The 22,749-nt window shown below is 32.8% G+C and overlaps 1 protein-coding gene across 1 annotated transcript; it reads right to left on the bottom strand.

Moving 5' to 3' along the window:
• Positions 1–14,287: 14,287 nt before the first annotated feature.
• Positions 14,288–16,662, bottom strand: LOC145617196 (serine/threonine-protein kinase OXI1-like). Its single transcript, XM_081671886.1, has 2 exons — positions 15,702–16,662; positions 14,288–15,500 (listed from the first exon to the last, which is right to left on the bottom strand). The coding sequence occupies exons 1-2, from the start codon at positions 16,079–16,081 to the stop codon at positions 14,531–14,533; spliced, it is 1,350 nt and encodes a 449-aa protein (XP_081528012.1). The 5' UTR covers positions 16,082–16,662; the 3' UTR covers positions 14,288–14,530.
• Positions 16,663–22,749: the final 6,087 nt, after the last annotated feature.

Raw genomic sequence — 22,749 nt, 5'->3', positions numbered from 1 at the left:
CCACCACGATTGGTAGTTGTAATTGGGTAGCCGACGTAGCCAAGGAACTTAGCTATGTTTGTACCTAGCAAAAGACGTCATCACTAGAACACACATTAGCATTATTATTTAAATAACGAAAAAGATAGGAAGTAGCAAAAAAACAAAAAGAAAATTGGGTTGCCTCCCAATTAGCGCTGGTTTTTAAGGTCCCGCACGACCCTACTCAATTCGTCAATCGGAAGAATCCAATGCCTTGAGTAACTTATCGTACGCCCCTGCAAACATATCATTGAGCACCACATATGGCTTGACTGCAAGCACACAAATCTTGAAATACAAGGGGTTAGAAAAAATAAAAGAAAAATAATCGGAAAAAGAAAAGTTAAAATAAAAAGAAAAAGAATGTATACACCTTACCCCTGCTTGCCCCTTAGGCCATGTAGACCTTTTTGAGCAATCATCAAGGTCCACATGACCAAGTGTATCATGAAATGGAGATATTTTGAGAAAGTATGGAAGATTTGACATAGTGAATGAAGGAACTAGATCAAGCCTGTAGGAAAACGGGATATGAAGGGGAGATGGGTTAGGCTTAACACAAATGTTTTTACCTATGCTTTTACCTTCAACTTCACCCTCATGAATAAGCTTGTCAACAAGATCTTCAACTACCAAAAGATCCAAAACCAATGGTTTCTCAACCAAGGACTTCACGATAATTGGTTGTTCTTCCTTCTCCACTACTTCTATATCGTCATTCCAAAAATTTTCACCATCTGAATCATAAATAGATGGGAAATTATTTTCCTCTATTGTACTTTCATTTGACGGGGAGTAAATATCATGAGTCAAATTAGCGCTTTCCTCCACTGAAATACAATCCTCAAAACCAATATCATTATCATCATGTATCACCTGTTGGTTAGCATATTGTTGCACAGCAAGTAATTCAATAGATTTTGAAATACGTTGACAATCATGCATCAATTCATTAAGTTCTTCATGTTGATTAACAATAAACTCATTCATCATATTAAAAAGTTCCCTACACTCCGATGAATTGGGTTGAGTATAATTATCAACTAAGGGTTGGTAAGAGGAATTAAAATCATGCATATAAGACTCACTAGGGTAATAAAAATTTTCACAGGAATTCATGCATATATTTTGTGAATTTTGATAATCATATGATGCATCAAACACAGAAACATTAGCATTACAATGCCCGGAATTATAATCATATTGCCCCTGATCATTAAGAACATTCATCCCATACGAATTATAATCATACCACTCCATGAAAACACAATATGAGTAAAACAAAAAGTAAGTATATACACAATAAAAATAAGAAAAAATATATATATACAGATTAGTCTCACCAAATAAGAAGCTAAATAAAATTAAGCCGTCTCCCCGGCAACGGCGCCAAAATTTGATAGGTTGTCGTACACCTGTCAAAAATAAATTCCTAACAAATCCAACTAACAATGCAGTAGGGTAAGTAGGGTCGAATCCACAGAGAGATGGTATTCAATCTAACCTCTAAGAAATTGGAGAAACTAACCTATGTCACGAAATTGGGAAAGAGAAGTAGTCTAAATAAAAATAGGAATAAAACAAATAATAAAAAGACCTAGGGTTATGGTTCACCATGTTTATAGTTCTAAATCTATCAAATATCAATAAGAATTCAATCAATCAATTATCTAGAGCAATTGCTAAGCCTACGGTCGGGTCTTAACACTCTCAATTCAACACATGTAGTTCGGTCGCTAACATAATCAGAATTGCTAATTGTAGGTAAGCCTCTAAAAGTAAGATCTTTCGATTCAAACTCTTATTAACATGAATTAATCATACAATTGATCAGGTTGCAAGATTAACAATAAAACACTATCAATTAGAGAAATCAATAATCAAAATATTAGAATTATCAATCAAAATTCATAATATAAACATGGATTCCCAAACCCTAGAAATAAAACTACTCAAGCATGAAATAAATAAATAAAACTAGATCTAAGGAATAAAACATAATTAAAAGCAAGAAAATAGAAATAAAATACCTCAATGAATTAAAATCATAAACCCAAGAATCATCCATGGAAGAATCCATGGAGATGCCATGAGAAACTAGGGTTCTAGAGAGAAAACTAAAAAGAACGTAAAATAAAAAAGATGTAAAAAGGGCATAAAAAGGCATAAGGGAAAAATAATAATCCCTTGAGTATTTATATTATCCTAAAACTAATCTAAAAATAAATAAAGAAAAGAAATAAGAAAATAAAGATTACATAAGTTGAATTACTATTGGATTATAATTGATGACGTGGCACGATACTCGACTTGATTACATCAAACGACCAAGAAAAGATGGAGCAGCACCGAGCTATCGCTCTCTAACGAGCGAGCTATCGCTCCTCGTCGAATGTAGCTACTGCCTTGACGAGCTAGCTGGCGAGCTATAGCTCGCATAGGACTTTGCGTATGGCAGTGATGAGCTAATAGGCGAGCTAGCTTGCGAGCGATAGCTCGGAGCTTCCTTGACTTGCTGCCTCACTGAGCTAGTACTCGAGCTATAGCTCGAGCTTAGCTCGATGCAAGAATGCTTAGCAACTCAAATTGTAAATGCACCAAAGGCCTAAAACGATCTCATACTTGCAACAAGAGCTACGAAACAACTCCGATTTGCTTCAAAGAATCTACATACATATATAAGCACAAGGTCAATGAATCATCGGCCTCAAATCAACATCCCTCCATCCAACGACAAATGCTAAATTCTTCCGAGAGCGTCCAAATAGCTATGAGAACTACCTGGAACATTAAGAAAACACAAACGGAGCATAATAGAGCACAAAATGGACAACTTATGCAATTGCGACCTAAAAAGCAACAAAAGACTCAAAAATCAACTATAAAACTAGCATAAATGTGCCTATAAACTCTATATAAATGTGATTCATCAAATTTCCGTCGTTATTTCACTGTTTTCTAGTAGTGAGTCCCTCTAATATTTTCGGCCAACATCCGCCACTGAATCAAACAACCAACATAAAAAGCCAACACTCACAAACATGTAGTCAGACCAGCTAATTAAGGGAAACAGCGTTGTCAGCCATCCAACAACCAACGTATTAGTCAATTGCTATAAAACAAGCGATATCTACTACTCCCTCCGTATTTTATTACTTGATCCACATTCCTTTTGCGGTCGTATTCTATTGCTTAGGGCCTGTGTTGATTTACTAAAGTGAATTGTTTATGAGAGAAGGAAATTAGGAACTGAGCTGAATTTAACTGATTGGAGCTGAATTGATCTGAAATTATGCTGAAGAGAACAGGCCCTTACTCCATTTCTTTTTTGAAAAGAAATTTTGCTAATTTTTACTAAATTTTGCTAAATTTTTTAGAGCCTTTCACGAAATTATGCTAATTTTTTTACTCCTAGTATACCCCCCCCCCCAAAAAAAAAAAACATACTTTAATATTTCTAATTATGCTGAAACCTTTCACGATATTTTGCTAATTTTTTTACTCTTAGTATACCCCCCAAAAAAAAAAACAAAAAAAAACATACTTTAATATTTCTAGATTTTCTCTCCTCACAACTAGCTATCATACCTTATTCTTCCACCAACCTCACTTTCTTCATAATTTATTACTTTTCCTAAAAATCCGTGCATAAAGAAATAGAGCATGTAATAAAATACGGAGGGAGTATTGATTTTTGTATTTTGTTTCTTAGATCTAATTTGTATTCTCAATATAATATGTTTGAGTAGTTTTCTAATATGATTTGCAAAAACCACTGTCAATTATATGTACTAGAGCAAAATGAGACAAGTATTATAGAGTAAGAGCATTAAATGGCAACCTCAACATTTAAATATAAATACTATGTAAAATTAGAGCTGTGAATTCGGATAAACGGGTTGGGTTTGAGTCGAGTTAGTGTGAGTCGGGTCATCTCGGGTCGGGTCAATACGGGTTAATGTCATAACATATGTGGGTCAGGTTCGGGTTGGGTCATGCTTGAGTCGGGTCACGTTGGGTCATACATCTTATCGGGTTTGGGTCGGGTTTAAGTCAGGTTAATAAAAGGTCGGGTTACATTCGGGTCGGGTGAAAAATAAGTTGGGTTAAATTCGGGTCTTTACAAGTTTTAACGAGTTAGGACCGTTCTCGGGTTCGAGTCGGGTTTGGTTCAAGTCAATTATTTACGGGTTATAATCAGGTCGGGTCATTCTCGGGTTCAAGTCGGGTTCGGGTCAAGTCAATAATTTACGGGTTATAATCAAGTTGGGTCATTCTCGGGTTCGAGTCGGGTTCGGTTCAAGTCAATATTTGCGGAAAACATTATGTTTCATCCTGAAATTCGTCCGGTCGTCCCTAAAAACAAGTTGTGAAACTAACCTCTTAAAATTCAAAGTGAAATATTGAAGGAATAGAGTTAGGATTCAATTTCCGTTCCAATACCAACATGAGATAACGACCTATACATATTGATTCGATAGCAAGTCGGGTTGAATTTGGGTCGGGTCAATAACAAGTCGGGTTGATTCGGGTCGGGTTTGTAACAGGTCAGGTTGAAATTCGAGTCGAGTTTGTAGCAGGTCGGGTTAAATTCGGGTCGGGTTAGGAACAAGTCGAGTTGAATTTGGGTCGGGTTAGGAACAGGTCGGGTGAATTCGGGTTTTGACGGGTTAAAACAGGTTTGGGTCGGGTTCGGTTCAGTTCAATAATTTACGGGTTACATTCGGGTTGGGTCGTCTGTAGGTCGGTTAATGTTCGGGTTCGGGTCTCAAATACTCGGGTCAACTCGGGTCTAGGGTTGGTTTTAGGTCGGGTTAGGTCGGGTTCGGGTCATAATTTTTTTCGGGTTCAGGCGGGTCGGTTAATAGGTCGGGTTAGGGTTGGTATTTCGGGTCGGATCAGCTTTTGACAGCTCTACATAAAATCATTAAGATGCATATAATTACTATGAATACTATCACAAAATGATACTTCCTCCGTTTCTATTTAGTTGACACGTTTAATTTAGACACACATATTAAGAAGATGAGAGAGAGTGAGAGAGAATGATAAAACAAGTTAAGTACACTTAAAAAGCACGGTAGGTAAGTAATATATATATGGAATTATAATAATCAAAATATCAAGAGATAGGGTCTGGGGTGCTTAGTGGCGGGGCTTCCTCTAAAGTTGTCGATTTCTTGAAGATGCATGAACTATATGATAGAGGTGATCACGGGCTGTGGGTTGGGCTTTACTCAAAAAAAAAAAAAAATCGGCCTGTTTTTTCTCTTTCAATATTGGAGTTGTTTCCACATCTAATCCTTGGCTTTTATCATTGTCTTTGTTTTTTAAACCTTTGTGTTACACAAATCTTATTTTTTGAGCATTAGGTTTGTTCTTTTTTGGGTGTTGAATTGCTGATACAAGAAATGAGGACGATCCTTTTTACGTAGTTTTTATGGACAAGGTTTTGCTATACTCCCGAGAAGCACTACTACTTTTGGACTTTTGTTGAGCTTTTAATCTGGTACAAATATTATTATACTGGCTTTAATGACCTAAGATTGGGTTTCAGGACCTTGCAAGAAAAAGCCCAAAGATAGAAGTACAAGCCTGACTACTCCCCATAAAATGTCCCGACTTTATTGATCTGTGAAATATTTGATAAAGAGATAACAGATGTAGAGGTGTAAATTCATATGTTTGGGACGGATTTGATAAATTCAGCTCAAGTTAGATCTATTTTAAAGTTAATTCATATTAAATTATTGTATTCATACGAGTTGAACTTATAATCGGATTTTTTTCGGATCGTTAGGCTTAGACGTCTCTAATGAGAGATACTCCCTCATTTTCTAAATAATTACATCGTTTTGATTTTTGCGGTGTATAAATACAAATTTTGACTTGATATATTTTACTAACCATTTTGGTGCGGAGTGACAAAAACTGAGCAAAAGTTAAACACAAACCTAATGTATGTATACTTTTGTTGGAGTATACACAATGCATATCATAATATCAATTCTTAAAAATTAAACTAATACTTGGTACAAAATTAAAGTTATTAATAGTCAAAATAGTGTAATGGTACATGCATCAGTCAAAGTAATGCATTTATTCTAATATACGAGGGGAGTTATGAGATTTCATCCGTAGTCTTGATATTCGTGCTCTAACTCCTTCTGTCTCAAAATAGTTCAAAAACTTATTAAGCATAAAGCTTTTGTAAAGGTATTATCAATAAGGAAGTATTATATATGATTGCTTGGAGATGGATACTATTTTATTGATTAGTGTAGATATAGAATGTCTATTTTGCTCACCATATTTTCACTTATTTCAAGTCATAAAAGTTCTGTTAAGTTTCATTTAGAAAAAATAAGTTTTGATAAGGATAATTTGAGTTCAAATCAAAGCTAAAATAACTTTTAATAAATAATTTCAGATAAATTCAATTAAGTGAAAATCACGTGAATATAAACACACCCTAATGTGATAAGATATTTTTTAATCGAAAGCTTCCTATGAGAAAATGTGAAGACTTAATTTTATGTAGTGAAAAGATTATACCAAGAATTAATAGTGTGGCGGGCCCTGACTATTATATCAAGTACGTTTTGTGCTTTACTTCTTTAGTCTTTACACGTTGTATATGTGTGAATAAGGCTTTTTTTTATTATCTATAATTAATGATCTGTATAAGTTGGACCAACGATAATAATAGCAAGATTAAGAGTTAGTTTGTCCATTTTGCCTTATCTTATATTCTAATAAAAGATAAGTTTAAGGGTGTGTTTGGTCTTGTATGAACCCGGTCTATATTGTAGACCCAAAATTTGACACTGTCAAATAATATAATCACATTCTGGATGATATAATCACTTTTTTAGATGATATAATTATTTTTTGTGAGTTATATTTTGAATTATATAATCTCATATTAAACCATTTAATGAGATTATATAATTATCTTTAGGATGATAAAATTTAAAAATCATGTTTTGAATGATGTAATTTACTATTTGATACTTTTTATAATGATAAATTCACTTTTTGAGTTATACATTTACATAACAATTTTAAAATGATATAATCACTTTTGTAGTAATATAATCACGACATCTCGTATGATATAATCACATTCATATGGTATACAAGAAGGTTAGGTCTACAATAAGTCATTGTAGACCGGGTCTATTCTAGTCTTTGTAGTGTTTTATTTACTGTTTTTCACTTATCTAAACTTATCTTATTTTATCTGAACTTATTTAAACTTATTACACAAATGTTAAAAAAAAAAAAAAAACAGATGTACAATAATGCTATTGTAAATCAATAGCACGAGCCTCTTCATTACCTTCTTTTATCAATTTCTTTCTCTCCTCACTTATTTTTCACTCGCTAAGAGAAGCCACCACCGCCGCAAGCTTGAGCCTCTCTATCTCCTCACTTATTTTTCACCCACTACGCGAAGCCACCATCGCCGCCACCACTGTCGTGAGCTTGAGCCTCATCAACAGTGATCTAAAGGTTGTTGAGTGTTTGGCCGTTCATTCCTTCGATCGCGGCATCAAGCTATTCTTTGCTTCCGAAGGTAATGATGGTGACGATGCTAAACCCTGCGTCGATGGTAACGATGCCAAATCCTCTGTTTTGTGAGTAACAATAGTTGCAATAGTAATAGATCAAAAGCACTAGCAGAAATTTTGGAATCAAAGTAAAATAATACTTCAATAGTAATAGATCAAAAGCAGTAGCAGAAATTTTGGAATCAAAGTAAAATAATACTTGTATGGTTTACTTTTGAAAACAAACAAAAAAACTGGTGAGATTTTGATACTCTGTTTTGCAATTTGCATATGTAGCTTAATTACTTTTGTGATAAAAAATGGGTCACTTTTGTGGAAAAAAAGGGTCACTTATGTGAAAAAAGGGTCACTTTTGTAATAAATTAAAAAAAGGGTCACTTTTGCAAAAATATGGGTCACTTTTGTAATAAAAAGGGTCACTTTTCGCTAAAATGTTCGATGTACAATAAAATTACTGTAAACCGGGGGCATGCAAAAGTTTTCCAACTTATTATACCTTAATAAAATTTATTTTAGTTGTTATTTGTACGTTGATAGCGCTTATCATAACTTATTTTTCCTTATCTGAATTTATCTAAACTTAACTAAACTTATATGAACTTATTACACCTGAAATGAGTGAAAATAAAGTGAACCGAACATGCCCTAAATAACTTTGATGCCTATTTTTCATAAATGGGTATGTTTACTTGTGACCGGTCAAACAGGTCATCAATTATCTTAAATATAATTAAATCACAATTAAATATAATTAACTTAATGTAGGGAATAGTTTCAAGCCTTTAAATCCCACTAGCTTGAACCCCACTTTGATCATACACTAAAGTACGGTGGCGTCCAAAAGGGAAGAAGATAGAGCAAAAGAGTCGCCAACAAGTTTTTAAGGAACTTGTAAACCGTTCACGAGGTGAAGGTTACACCCCTTAACGATCCAAGAGATCGTCAACTCCATAAGGTCATGAACCAAATAAGGGTTCGGGGATGATGGTACAAATCCAACCTAAAAGAGATTGAACCTGCCCTAATAATAGGCCTCTACTTTATTCTGCTCGTATTCATGTGCGCTTCCTGACTAACATACAATCAATAGGATTAACCCTAAACCTGTTTAATCTATGTTGGTTGAATTTAATGCACAAATAAACTATTATTGGCGATCACTTGAATTATAATCACAATTAACCCTAAACAAGATTATTAATATCTTATTAAGCGTGATTGCAAGTACAAATTCCCTTTAACATGCATAAAAGGTGATCAAGCAATAAATAATAAGCATCAAGCAACATAATAAATAATAATCATGAATAAAATAATCATCATTAAAATAATCACAATCACCATGATAATCATAAATTATAACAATTATGATCATAATCATGTTCATGTTAATATTAAAGCATAATAAAAATAGCAAGATCCTAGGCATGATACTAACAAGATTAATAACAAACCCTAGCATGTCACTAAGTAATAAAAATCAAATCTTTAGCCCTAACATGATACTAACATGAATAAATATTGGGAAGAGAATAAAAGGCATCATAGCAATCATATTTAATATTAAAAATACCCTAGACATGATACTAGGAATATCATAACAACAATATAAACATGATTTCTACATCATAATATCAATTAATCAATTAAAGTACTTACTTGGATGTCTCGTACCTTTTTCTAATAACAAAATACACACGTTAGTAACTTCAAGGAAAAATAATAATCAAACAATCAAATTAAATAATTGAAATCGAGATTTGGGACCAAACCCTCAGAAATTAAACCTTTCACGTCTAGGGCGAAGGCAACTTCGAATATGGCTAGGTGTTTCTAGATCTTGTGAATGCGGAATTTTGTATTAAAAAGCAAATAAAGAAAAGAAAGAATGAATGTTAATGAAAGTTTGATGAAAAGAGAATTGATGAAAAGGATTATTTGACTGTAGATGAATGCTAATTGATGAATAATTTGTGAATGAAGAGAGTTGATGATCGATGATGCTTGTTGATGAATGATGAAGATAGTTGGTTAAAACTTAAGAACAAAGAGAATTGGTGAATCAAAACGGAGTTTTTGATACGATATTTATAGAGAAAATCATCCAAAAAAGATAATTTATCAAAATAGAGTCTGAAGATCGCAAAACCATCTTGGCGCCAGCCTGGCTCATTGGTGCCAGGACCAGTGGCTAGCGCCAGGCGCCAATGCTGGCGTCTGGAGCCAATCCCGATTCCAGGCGCCAAGGCCTGGGGTTGGACGCCTAACTGACTTTTAACACGTTTTCGAAAATCTGATAAATTTCCGTACTGGAAGATAAAATAATATAATTCCCATCGAAAATGCTATTTGATCTTGATTAAACTTTGAAGAGTCCTAATTGAATTAGGAATGATAAGAACCTTTTAGAATGTTCTAGAAGACTAAAACCATTCCTAATTGCATTAAGAATGATAAATTATATTAGGCCCTCCCCTAGATCATAGGGCCGTACTTAAAGCTCAAACCGGGCCCAGTTTAGTAAATTGGCCATAATTTCTTCAATATTCATCGGAATTGGGCTTATAATATATCGTTGGAAAGGTCTTTGCAAGCCCCATCCAACTACACCACTATTGGACCCATATCATGGACTAACCAAACTGGATTGGCTGTTTTCTTAAAATAAAGTTTTCAAAAACAGAGAGAAGAGAAAAGAAATAAAACTTTCCGCAACACTAGACCTTTCCACACTTTCGTTTCATTCGACTATGATTCAACGTGAAAGGTACTCATCACTGGGTTTGGTTTTGGGGAGACACAAATGGGTGTCTACACTTAATTAATAACAAAATTAACAACTTTAATATTAAATTTAAATACAAAATTAATAAATAATGTTTTCAGAAATTGAGGTGTCGATCTAGGTGGTCCTAGGTTTGCGATGGGAGTCAGCAAGGGGTGGAGGTTTTACGAGTCTGATCGACCAAGGTAGGGCTGGGCGGGGGTTTTGCCAACGAGGGCAGGGGTTCGTAAACATGGGTTCGTTGGGTGGGGGGTCTGCAAGTCGAGATAGTATATTTGGATTCAGGAATGGCAAGGTGGAGTCGTTGACTGGGGTTGGGGGCTGAGAGGGTTTCACGGGCAGAGGTGGGGGCTAGATAGTGTTTTGCCTGCAGGGATAGGGGTTGGAGCTTGGTGGTGGCTGGTTGGGGTGGGGGGTAGTCTGGCAGACAGTAGGTTGATTTTATTTTATTTTTCGTTTTTCATATTTTTTTAATATTGGTTAATTATATCATTAGCTTTTAATTAGGATTTAATTTAATCACACTTTTAAAAAATATTAATTAAAACAAATCTCACCAATAACGTTTTGACACATAGAACATTAATAAGTTGTTAACTCATATAACTGGTCATGACTTAATATTGGAAGAGTGACCATAAAGTTTGGCTTATTTTTTAATTAATTAAAGTTGAATTTAATATTGAAAGACCACTCAAAGTTCAGCTTATTATTGTTAATTTTTCCTTAATATTTTAAGCCACATTTCCCATGACATATAATTAAAACTCATCTTAATTAAGTTTCACATGGTAATTGCCTTTGCGAGCTACTCATACTAAACTTTTTAGCAACACGCTTTTAAACTCGTCAATTTAAACAGCTATAGTTTATTGTAGGGCTACGACCTCACCTAACAAAACTGATTACTCATGTAAACAATTACTAATGATTAAGCATCTTAAAAAGTGACTTGATGTTATAAAATAGAGATTTATTCCTAGGAAACGTTAACGAAATCATGCCCAAAAAGTAATTACCAAACTATAGGACTGTACGAAAAGTATAAAGTTATATAAAATTCAAAACTACTGTTTATAATATAGTATAGCTCAGTATCTTGCACTATTATTGTAGTTCCACTTATATATAAAAAAAAAAAAATATTGGCAATTTATTTTATGTTAATTAATTGATGTTAGGACTTAGGAATTATTCCCAATAACTTGATTAATCAATTATACCAAGAATATATATGCCAGCAACGGTCCAAATCCATATAGTATATTTCTTTTACATGATATCATGTCATATCATAATTTTTTGCTGAAATATTCTCATATCTCTTTTTTCAGATTCGGGATATCAAATTATGAGCGAGTGATCATACAATGGAATCCACTAATGTATGTTTTGAGGTTGTTAGTTACATTTGATATAGTAATCCATAGCTAGTACAAGTTTATATTTTTGGTGATAATAGTACAAGTTATTAGTCATGTTTAGAGTAATGGTTGTAAGGTGTACATTGTCTTTTCCTCCTTTTATTAATTTGGCGTACTTTAACAAAATTTTAGTAGGAATAGGATATTATATATAAGATTACAAGAAACAAAGTTAGTTAATAGTTATTAAGATCACGTGCTATATCTTACCTTAGCTTGTTGTATAGTATCGTGGTCATGGTACACCAAGGTTTCATTCAGTAGTTATTTGAATCATTTTTCAGTAGTTTATCACGATCCTCTTGCATTGAAATGATAGGCGATGCATTAATTGAAGCAACTACAAAAAATCTTGCTCTAGAGGCAAATCTTGATAAATCATTAACATAACTATAAGCTTACCTCCTTTTAGGGTATGTTCACATTTACTTAATTTTAGTTCAGTTCAGCTTCAATCAGTTTAGTTCAGCTCCTAATTTCTCTCTTTCTCATAAAATATTCAGTTCAGTTCAGTTCACCTCCAATCAGTTCATTCAAGTTTAAATAAGCTCAGTTCAGTAAATGTGAACAGACCCTTACTCAATTCTTTAAGTTTTAACATGAGAAAATTAACAAGAAACAAAATTTTCAACAAACTTTAAAGATATGGATAAAGAACTATATTAATTTTGCTTTATCATCAAGGCAAGAGAACTAGTTTGATGTTGCATTGTCCTTTTCGATCTATTATAGCATATTGTCAACAATTTTGACGAATTAAAAGCTTCTTTGATTATGTATGGTTTGAATGAAGAGTATGTATAAATATTAAATTGACAACTTAAAAAAGTAGCTATTGTGGCAATTTTAGCAACGAACCTTTATGTAGGTAATGAAGACGACTATTATATATTCTGTGATGCTTAATAGGAATTGATTTGCAACATAAATTGACTAGAGTTTAGAGCACAAAGTGTATGGTGAATTGTAGTGCAACTTGGTGACATTAATTATCTACAGATATTTTAACAAAATTTGGCGATTATTTTCAAAAATCGCAATTATGTTCTCATGCACACGATAGAAAATGACACTACTGTCGACATCATATGAGCATGATTGATGATTCCACACGGTATATATATGCTTTATTTTTATAGCATAATTATTCTTTACTTTAATTTGTTTGTTCGAAAATACATATCGCATCTCCTTTTGGATGTTAAGATTTATAAACTTTGATTGAGATTTCATGTGAGTTTTTTTGTTAAATTTGTCTTATTATTTGGTTTTATTGTATAATCATGCATGTGAGCTAAGGAAAATATATAATTGCTGTATGCTATTGGAAATCAGCTTGATTTAATTTATAGATCATGCAAAACCAAATGTTGCATAATTTTGTGGAGGAAGTTTGTGTTGTTAGTAAAAATTACAAAATAATTGGTTATTCGAAGAAAACATAAGAAATACAGTAGTAATATCTATAAATGGTTTACATGACCTTTATAGCAGGGTTTTATAAGCCCACACATTCATATTATTACATGGTTTTTGGTGTTGAAAAAGCACTACAAAGACACAAAAGGAAGTGAGAATTGACTCTTTATTTCCATTTTTATTTTGAAACAAACCAATTCATATCCCTTCTCAAAATTCCGACAATCAAGGATATGATTACATGCATGTCATTGAGGCATTCTACATGAAAATTTTCTGTCAACAACTACACCTAGTATTTAATGTTGTTCGTGATACCCTTGTTGATATTTGTTTTCAGTCTGGGATTTCTGCTCGAAAAGAGGTTAACGTTGGGTTAACTGGAGGGAACGACGGGGCTCTTCGACCAGCAGATATGTTGCTTTATTCCTGGGATAGAGGCCTTGATGTATGTGTTGACTTGACGGGATCTTCACCTTTGACACAATCGGGGTTGTCTGAGTTCGTTCCTGGTCGTGTTGTGTCTACGGCGGCTCAACGGAAGCGGGACAAGTATGGGGCGCGTTGCAGGGCTATTGGCTATGGTTTTCTTCCTTTCACCTTTTCTTCGTTGGGGGGATTAGATAAGGATGTTATTGCTTTGCTGAAGCGGGTTCAGGCGTTTGCTAAGACTCGGGATATTGATGCTCGTGCGGCAGCTCACATCTTCAGCAGGATCGGGTTCGCTATAGCTAGAGGGGTGGGGGCCCAGATTGTATCTCAGCTCCCCACTAATTTCTTGTAAATTGATTGACTTTGTAGGTTTTTTTTCTGATATAATAATAATAATAATAATAATAAATAAATAAATAATATATATAAAAAAAAAAAAAAAAAACACCATGTAAACGATTGGTACTAGAAGATTATAATTTTAACAAATTGTATTATTTTAAAACAAAGGATAATATTATAAAGAACACAACATTATAAAAACTAAAATTAAAAAAAAAAAAAATGGAATAGATAACTTGGTTTCTGATAGAAAAGTGTACAACACATTAAAATATCTATCAATTCTCATCAAAGTTCAAAGTACTACGTATATAATACACTTCATTTACAATTAATACAAACTAAAAAGCTAGAGTGCAACAAAATCCACCAAATAAACTACAAAGAATCAGCTTTCTTTTTTTATACTTTTTTTGTTGCATTCCTCTTCTTTAATAAATTGAATTTTCTACTCCAAAAAAAAAAAAAAAAAAAAAAAAAAAAGCTTCATATATAAAAAGGTAAAATAACTAACAAGCCAAGAATATGTAAATCTAAAAGACCAAAAAATTGCTTGAAATAGAAGGTTGCTCTAACCCTTCAACCCAAGCACCTCTAGTTTTACTTTCTTCATCTAATTTACCACAACTATTTGTACTACTATTATTTACCTCACAATTTTTATTATTTTTACCCTCACTTACATTTTTAATCACCTCTTCTTTTCTAAATATTCCATAAACAATACTCTCAACATCAATTGCTTTATTTCCATCTATACCCTCATCATCAACCTCTTCTTGATCAGGAATAAAGGGAGGCCTTTCTAGCCGTACGATCATCTCCCAATCAACCCCTTTAAAGAAATCATGACCCTTGATTTCCTCCAATGATATTCTTTGTTTTGGATCTTTCTCAAGTAATTTCCTGATCAAGTCTCTCAACGGCGTCGTTTCACCAACCAAATCAGGTGACTTTGATATGATTCTATAAAACGTTTCTTTCCTATTTACACCTCTAAACGGCGTCGTTCCATATAACATTTCATGTAAAACGACACCAAAACTCCACCAATCTACCGCGAAATCGTGACCGTTCCCTTTGATGATCTCCGGTGCCACGTATTCCTCTGTTCCAACGAACGAGTTGGATTTACCCACTGAGTCTGACTCGAACGAGTTTTCTAACTCGTCCTCTGTTTTACCCGAAATAGTTTCTTCTAGTGAAAATCTAGATTTACCGCAGTTATAAAACGCGGTAAATCTTGATAGTTGCGACTTTTTCTTTCCTAAATCGGATGTTTTTACCGATTCTGCACTCGAACTCGAATCCGAACTCAAACTCGAACCCGAACTTGACCGAGTTTTAGGCGATCTAGGAATGAGTTTGGTTGAAAGATCGAAATCTACCAACATTAGATGACCATTTTCTTGAATTAATATATTCTCCGGCTTTAAATCTCGGTAAACTATCCCTTTCTTGTGCAAATATTCCAATGCCAAAACAATTTCAGCCCCATAAAATCTGCCAAAAGAAAGAAAACGAACAAACATTAATTACAGCAATCGACACGTAATTTTAATTGAATGTATTCAATGCTTATCGGAAAAAATAACAAACAGATTTTGTAATGAATTCCGTAATTAGAAAAACTGGGACAAATTATATTTAATGCTTATAGTTAATCATTACGGATACGTAAAGCGAAACCCTAATCAAACTTACCTAATTATATCATCGGAAAACATCTTCTCAACTTGAAGCTTTCTTAGAGAACTAAGACTACCACCAGTGCAATAATCAATCGCATACCCAAAAATATTATCAGTTTCAAGAACCCCTTTAAGTTTCGGCAAAAGGGTGTGATTGAATTCCTTCAAAACTTGTTGTTCGAAAAATACTCTGCTTTGAACTTCAACAACCCCATTACTCTGTTTCTCTGTTTTGGATTTAATGGCGGATTTCAGCACTACTTTTAACGCCAAATCTTCACCCAAATCATTGATTTTGACATGAAAAACAACCCCTTTTGCTCCTCTTCCAACTGGGCCAAAAACTTTGAGTTGATTTAATTCTAATTTTGGCACAATTGATTGTTCTTTCATCTCTGTTTTTCCCCTGAAATTTTGGGTATTTTTGTCAAAAAGAAAAGGGTGTTTTAAGTGTTAGATTTGTGACTTGGGGAGAAAGAAATATGGTTTGAAAATGAAGGTGCCAAGAAATGAGGGAAATTGTTGAAGAATGAGGAAGGTAATGATGTTATGGAGTACGTAATGTTATGCCCTGTTTCTACTTTCTAGAAGAAGGTGTGACCTTTTGATATGAAAAAACGATAAAGAAAGTATAAAATAATGATATAAATTCAAATCAAAAGGAGAGAAAAATGGGGTTGGTCAATAAATATAGGAGAGAGAATATGAGAATTTGTTTGGGAAGCTAGGTGTGTTCATTGTCCCCAAAGAACAAGGTTATGGGCCTTGTCATGGGTTTTATGTTTTTTTTTTTTTTGGTATTTTATAATGAGAGGTTGAAGACTAATTTGGAAAGGAAGTTAGGTGGTTCAAGGTTACAACATGTTATACTAGTATAAGGAATATTCATATTATGTCATTAAAGAAAATATTTACATTTCTATATTAATATATTATGGTCAACCAAATTGTTAGAAACATGGGTGCTTAAAAAATGGTCTGATCTAAGGCGGGTCAAAGAAAACCGATCTGATCTTGTAATTCAGAAATTTAATTTTTTAATTTTCATTTGACTCAAACAAAAATCTTTTAAAAATCGTTTTTTAATGGAGGACACTTGTTTCATTTTTCAATTTTCATTTTGACTTAAGCCAAAATCTTTTAGAAATCGCTTTTTAATGGAGGACACATGCGTTATTGATTACAACACATCTAGAAAATGCTCTAAATTCTCCTTTAATAAGTTGGACTTTTTCTTTTATGTTATTGTTTTGTATTAAGAAATTTAAAGGAAGTAGTAAATTATTAGTTTTCTTTGATTTATTTCTCATTGTACTGTATTATTATATATATTAAGGAAAGATTCTAAAAGCAAATTAGGATATGTTCACTTTAGCTTAATTTCAGTTCAATTCAGCTCCAATTAGTTCAGTTTAACTCCAATCAGTTTAGTTCAGTCCAGTTTAGTTCCTAATTTATTTCTCTCATAAAATATTCATTTCAGTTCAGTTCAGTTCAGCTCCAATCAGTTCAGTTCAGCAAATGTGAACAAGCCCTTTATCTAATTTTGGACAAATAAACTGGTCTAATTCAATTTTAGTCTCATCTTAACTAGAAATTTAATTTCCAGTAAGATTCACATCTAAGATTATAAAGTATTGGACCCATTCAATACATATAATTTTAAGAAACTAATATGTCTAATAACAAATTAATTCATATGGAATTTTCAAAACCTTTTATGAAATGTTAAAAAACTTATACAAAGTATATAAACTTTTAAAAGCCAAGGTGTTCAAAAACTTATTGCGAATTTCAATAACTTATATTCGTCTCATCATAAGTCTGGATTGACATAATATTATTCCCACTAACGCTTGATCTTGAAAAATATGCATTTTAGTATCAAAATGAGATAGTTTTACCATTAAATACCCTGACACTAATTTCTGAAGACCTAACGCAGAAAACCTTGGAGATCAACATACTTAAACAATTGAATTACACTCATAATTAGTGATATTTAAACACCGCCAAAATGAGTTTTATTTCAACATAGTGACTTTTTTTTTTATTAATAAAACAACCATAGTTTCTCTAATATTATTGGTCCACAATAGATTAGTGTGAACCAGATTCATTTAAAAATTTGTGCCCAACTCATCATTCTTCACATCCAATGATATAATTATTGAAATTCCAAATGAATTATCATAAGATAAAATATGATATGTATACACTAGGTGAAAAAAGGCATTTGGCAGCGGTTCAAACCCGGTCTAAGGCACCGGTTTGAACCGCATGTTTTTGGCACCGGTTCAAAACCGGTGCCATAGGGTGTAATAGGCACCGGTTAACCGGTGCCAAAAAGGCCCACTAAATTTTTTTTTCAAAGTTTTTGGCACCGGTTAACCGGTGCCAAAAAACCCCCAAATATATATATATATATATATATATATATATATTTTTTTTGCTTAAAACTTAAATAAACTAATTTAAATAAAAACACAAAATATAAATCAAACATCACAATCAATATAAACGTCTAAACGATTCTGTTTAATATATAATCAACAAAATTTTACAACATAGATCAATAAAAAAAATTACTTATAAATCAAAAAAAATTACAACATATAAATAAATAAAAAAAACTACAATATAAATCAAAAAAAAAATATTACAACATCACAATCTAAAAATCCCCATATTCTTGATTCTTGGATTATGTATACCTGCGCCAATTAAAACATCAAAAAAAAAAAAAAACCCAGAAAAAAAAAATCGAATTAAAATCGATTAAATTAAAAATAAAATCGAAAAAAACCCAGAAATCAAAACATAAAAACAAAATCGAAATAATAAAAACAAAATCCCAGAAAAAAAAAATGAATAAACCCAGAAATCATAAAAATAAAAACAAAATCGAACAATTAAAAAACCCAGAAATCAATTAAAATAAAAACAAAAACAAAAAAAAATTGAAATCGGAAAAACCCAGAAAAAATTGAAAATCAAAATCGAAAAACAAAAATCAAAATCAAAATAAGACAACGAAAGTAAAATCGAATCATAAAAATCAAAATCGAAAAAAAAAGAAAAACAAAAATCAAGATCGAAAAACAAAAATCAAAAATCAAAATCAGACAACAAAAGTAAAAATCGAAACACAAAAATCAAAATCGATAAAAAAGAAAATCAAAAATAAAAAATCAAAAATCAAAATTGAAAAACAAAAATAAAAATTGAAAAACCCGTAAATCGAAAAAATAAACACAAAAACGAACAAATAAAAAAACCCAGAAATCAATTAAAATAAAACAAAAACGAAAAAAAATTGAAATCGAAAAAACCCAGAAAAAATCGAAAATCAAAATCGAAAAACAAAATTCAAAAATCAAAAATCAAAAATCAAAATCACAACACAAAAACCCAGAAATTGAGGGAGGAGGAGTGGTCTCCATGGTGTTGTTGCATGTGCTTGCGGTGGTGTTCGTGGTGGTCTCCGTGGTGGTGTTCGTAGTGGTCTCCGTGGTGGTCTTCGTGGTGAGCTTGAAGGAGGAGATGAGAACGAAGAAAGGGAAGGAGGAGATGAGAACGAAGAAAGGGAAGGAGGAGATGAGAAGGAGGAGATCGATGAGAAAGGGAAGGAGGTTAAGTGGAGTGAAAGAGGAGGAGAGGAGAAGAGGAGAGAGAAATAGTAGGAAAGAAGAGGAGAGGAGAATGAAGCGGCGAGGAGAAATAGTAGTGAAGCAAAATAGGGTTTCATATTTATATGGCCGTTTTTTTTTTTTTTTTTTTTTTTAAGTTTAACCGGTTTTTTTTAAAGTAAGGAACGGTTCAATTGGCACCGGTTCAGGCCAAACCGGTGCCTTTTCTCTTTTGGTAAAATCCCGGCCATTTCCAGACTGGTTTTGGGCACCGGTTTAGCCTGAACCGGTGCCATATGGGGGGTGCCTAATGCTTTTTTTTCTACTAGTGATATCATTATTGCAATACAAAACAATTTAAAAGATTAACATTTTTTTAAAAAGATTATTTCATCCGTTTTTTAGATCTATCACTTTTGAAATCATGGATTTTAGACACTTTTTAGAGTTGTGAGATAGAGATTGATAGGGAAAAAAAATATAGAGGGTCTTATGTGATATGAGAGAGATGGAGAGATTTTTTATGAGTAGCTAAAAAAAGTGATGAATTTACATTAAAAATTCATTTATAAAAAGTGATGCATTTAAACAAATAGAGGAAGTATGTACTTTTGGACACCAAGCCAACACGACTTGGTTCATCATCCAATGTCTAACCACTTAATGAGCAACTAACTCAGAGAGTGAGGGGTAGCTCAAGTGGTTAGAGCTTTCCTCCCGGTTTCAGGAGATCTTGTGATTGATTCTCACACCCGTCCTTTGTTGCTCTTTTAACAAAAAAAAAAAAAAAAAAGTTTAATTTTACTACAAATATAGTTAAAGTTACTCTCAAACTCTCGGTCTTATGGTAAAGATTGACGTACACCCGTTTTACACAAGACTTGTTTAGAGTATTTTTATTTATTGAAATTTACTAATCTAAATTTATTTTTCAAGAAACTTATTTTTATCTAAATTAGAATTTCTAAAAACTCATTTATAATATTATTAAAACACACAGGACAACATGGTAACGCCATGTATCACTTGCATAGTTGCATCAATATGATTTGACGTCACATCCTCGCTTTGTGTCACCCTTATGTGTCACCCTATGTGTCTTCACTCTAAAGCTTTTCACATGTGTAATCTCCGTATTTAATTTTCTCTAGAATGTAAATTCTAATTAATTGCACAATAAATTACAATTTAATTCGTAAGAAATAAATTACATACTAATGGTTCTTGATTCTATGGATGGTACAAGTAAGTTTCTAGATTAGAAGCTAGTTAACCAATTACACGGATTAATATTTACAAGTATATTACTCCATCTCTCTTTCAATTCTCAGATTATTTTCTCATTCTTAAAATTTATTTCAAACTTTATATTATACTAGATTAAACCCCATGCAATGCACGGTTGTTAAATAATTCTAATGACAATAAATTTTACAAAAAACAGATATAAATATTATAAATAGACTTAGTAGTAAAAAGTATGAAATATTGTGAAAGAAATTAATTAAACATATAATAGTTATAATGGACAATTTGATATTTAAGGACATTTATTTTAGATTTTATACAAACTAAAAGTCATAATTTAATTACAATAAGTTTTTTTTTTTAGTAAGTGGGTTTGGAGGGAAAGCATTTTACAATATTTTGCCAAGTGTTTTCTAAGTTTCGCCTTTAGTATAATGTAATTGATTTTCAATATATTACCGTATATAAATTTAGGCAATATTTTCATTTTATACTCGTATATAAATAAAATTCGAGTAATCGCCCGAGCCACAAAACAGTGAAAACTTATTTTCCCAAAAAGTAGAAATTAACCCTAAATTAGGCAACAATTACTGAAACTTGTATTTTGCTGTCAATGTCAAACTATCTCATAATGTTTATACTTTATAGGATAGAGGACAGAGTTTGACAAAAACCAGAGGATTAATCCCATCGATTCTCATTGAATTCAAGTGGATAAGCAGCCAAAAGCAATCAATCCCACAAATTCCTCTCTTTTGCTCCCTCCTCTTTTACCTCTCTCTTCTTCCTCCCCACAAAATCTGTGACCATCAAATTTCAAACTTTCCAAAAACCCAGAAAAAAAACCATGAATTCTGAAACTCGAAGACGAATTGCTGTACTATGCTCTCATATCTGCCCTTCCCACATCAATTCACGAAATACCCTTATCGTATCTACTTCGAATTGTTCATCTGAGTCAACTACAGCTCAAGTTCAAACTAGGGATTTGGTGAAAAACCCCAATTCTCAAGATACTTGCATTTTTTGTCAGATTATTCAGGGTAATTCCCCAGCTTTTAAGGTACAATTACAACAATATTTACGAAATTTTGAATGTTGGGTGGGTGGAATTTATTATTGTGTGTTGTATTCTGATTGAAATTTGGGGTTTTGTTGTTCAGCATTTATGTTTTTGTGGCAGTAATTGAGTTGAAGTTATTTATTACTTCGTATTAGCATGCCTGTATTTTACTGGAGTTTGTTGTCTAATTGAATATTGCAACAGAAGTCAGAATTCTCAGAAATGGTTCTGAACAGTTTATGATATGTCGCCGTAACTTATGGTTCCTGTGAATGAGTAAAGAGAGTATGTTAAATATAAATTCATTTCCATTACGTCCATTTACTACTGCTAGTCGAAAGGGCTGGTAAGTTTGTTAATAAGGAATGATGTATTGATTGTGTGTGTTGTGTTTAGTGGGAGTGGGGTTGGAAGAGAAAAGTAAAGGGGACAGGAAAATTGAAACTTACTAAAAAAGGACTTTGATTTCGTAAAGTAGTCAGGATGATCCTCAATATGCACATGTAATCTATTACTCCGTATCATGAAAGGGTTCTTGCTCGATTTGATTTCGCTTATATGATTAGTGTAAAATAAAAGTAGACCAATCAAGGGTTTATCATTACTAATAGTCTTATACAATGGCAGAGGGGTTTTGGGAGATCATCCGATGTTTGGATGCACGAGGTTGGGGAGGGGGAGGAGATTGTATTTGTAATCATCCTAGGGTGTGTTTCATCACTTAACTTTTGACTTGTATCATATTGGAACTTATTAGATTTTCATTTTTTGGGAAATTCTACATGTTGACCTCGTGTTTTTGCAAATTCCACTTGGTGCTTTTTTTTTTTTTTTTTTTTTTTTGTTGCCATTTTTTCAAGTCACTCTCTACTTTTGCATAATTCTACCTAGTGGCCATATAGTCATTAAGACAGCTAACCTAAGATTAAAAATTTAATTTACCAATTTACCTCTAAACATATTGCTTCCTTAAACTCTCCAACCATCAACCAGCACCATCCACACAATCGCTACTCTACCCACCATTGGAGGTTTTCATAGGTTAAGTTACGGATTTTGGTGGGTGAGTGGTGGTTTTTGGTGGATGGGTGGTGATGTTGAGTGTTGGGCAATGATTT

Source organism: Chenopodium album, chromosome 3 (genome assembly GCF_948465745.1).
Source record: "Chenopodium album chromosome 3, dcCheAlbu1.1, whole genome shotgun sequence".
In the NCBI taxonomy this organism is placed as follows: domain Eukaryota; kingdom Viridiplantae; phylum Streptophyta; class Magnoliopsida; order Caryophyllales; family Amaranthaceae; genus Chenopodium; species Chenopodium album.
Note: the sequence above shows the minus strand (reverse complement) of the source record. Positions and strands in the feature narration are given on the sequence as shown.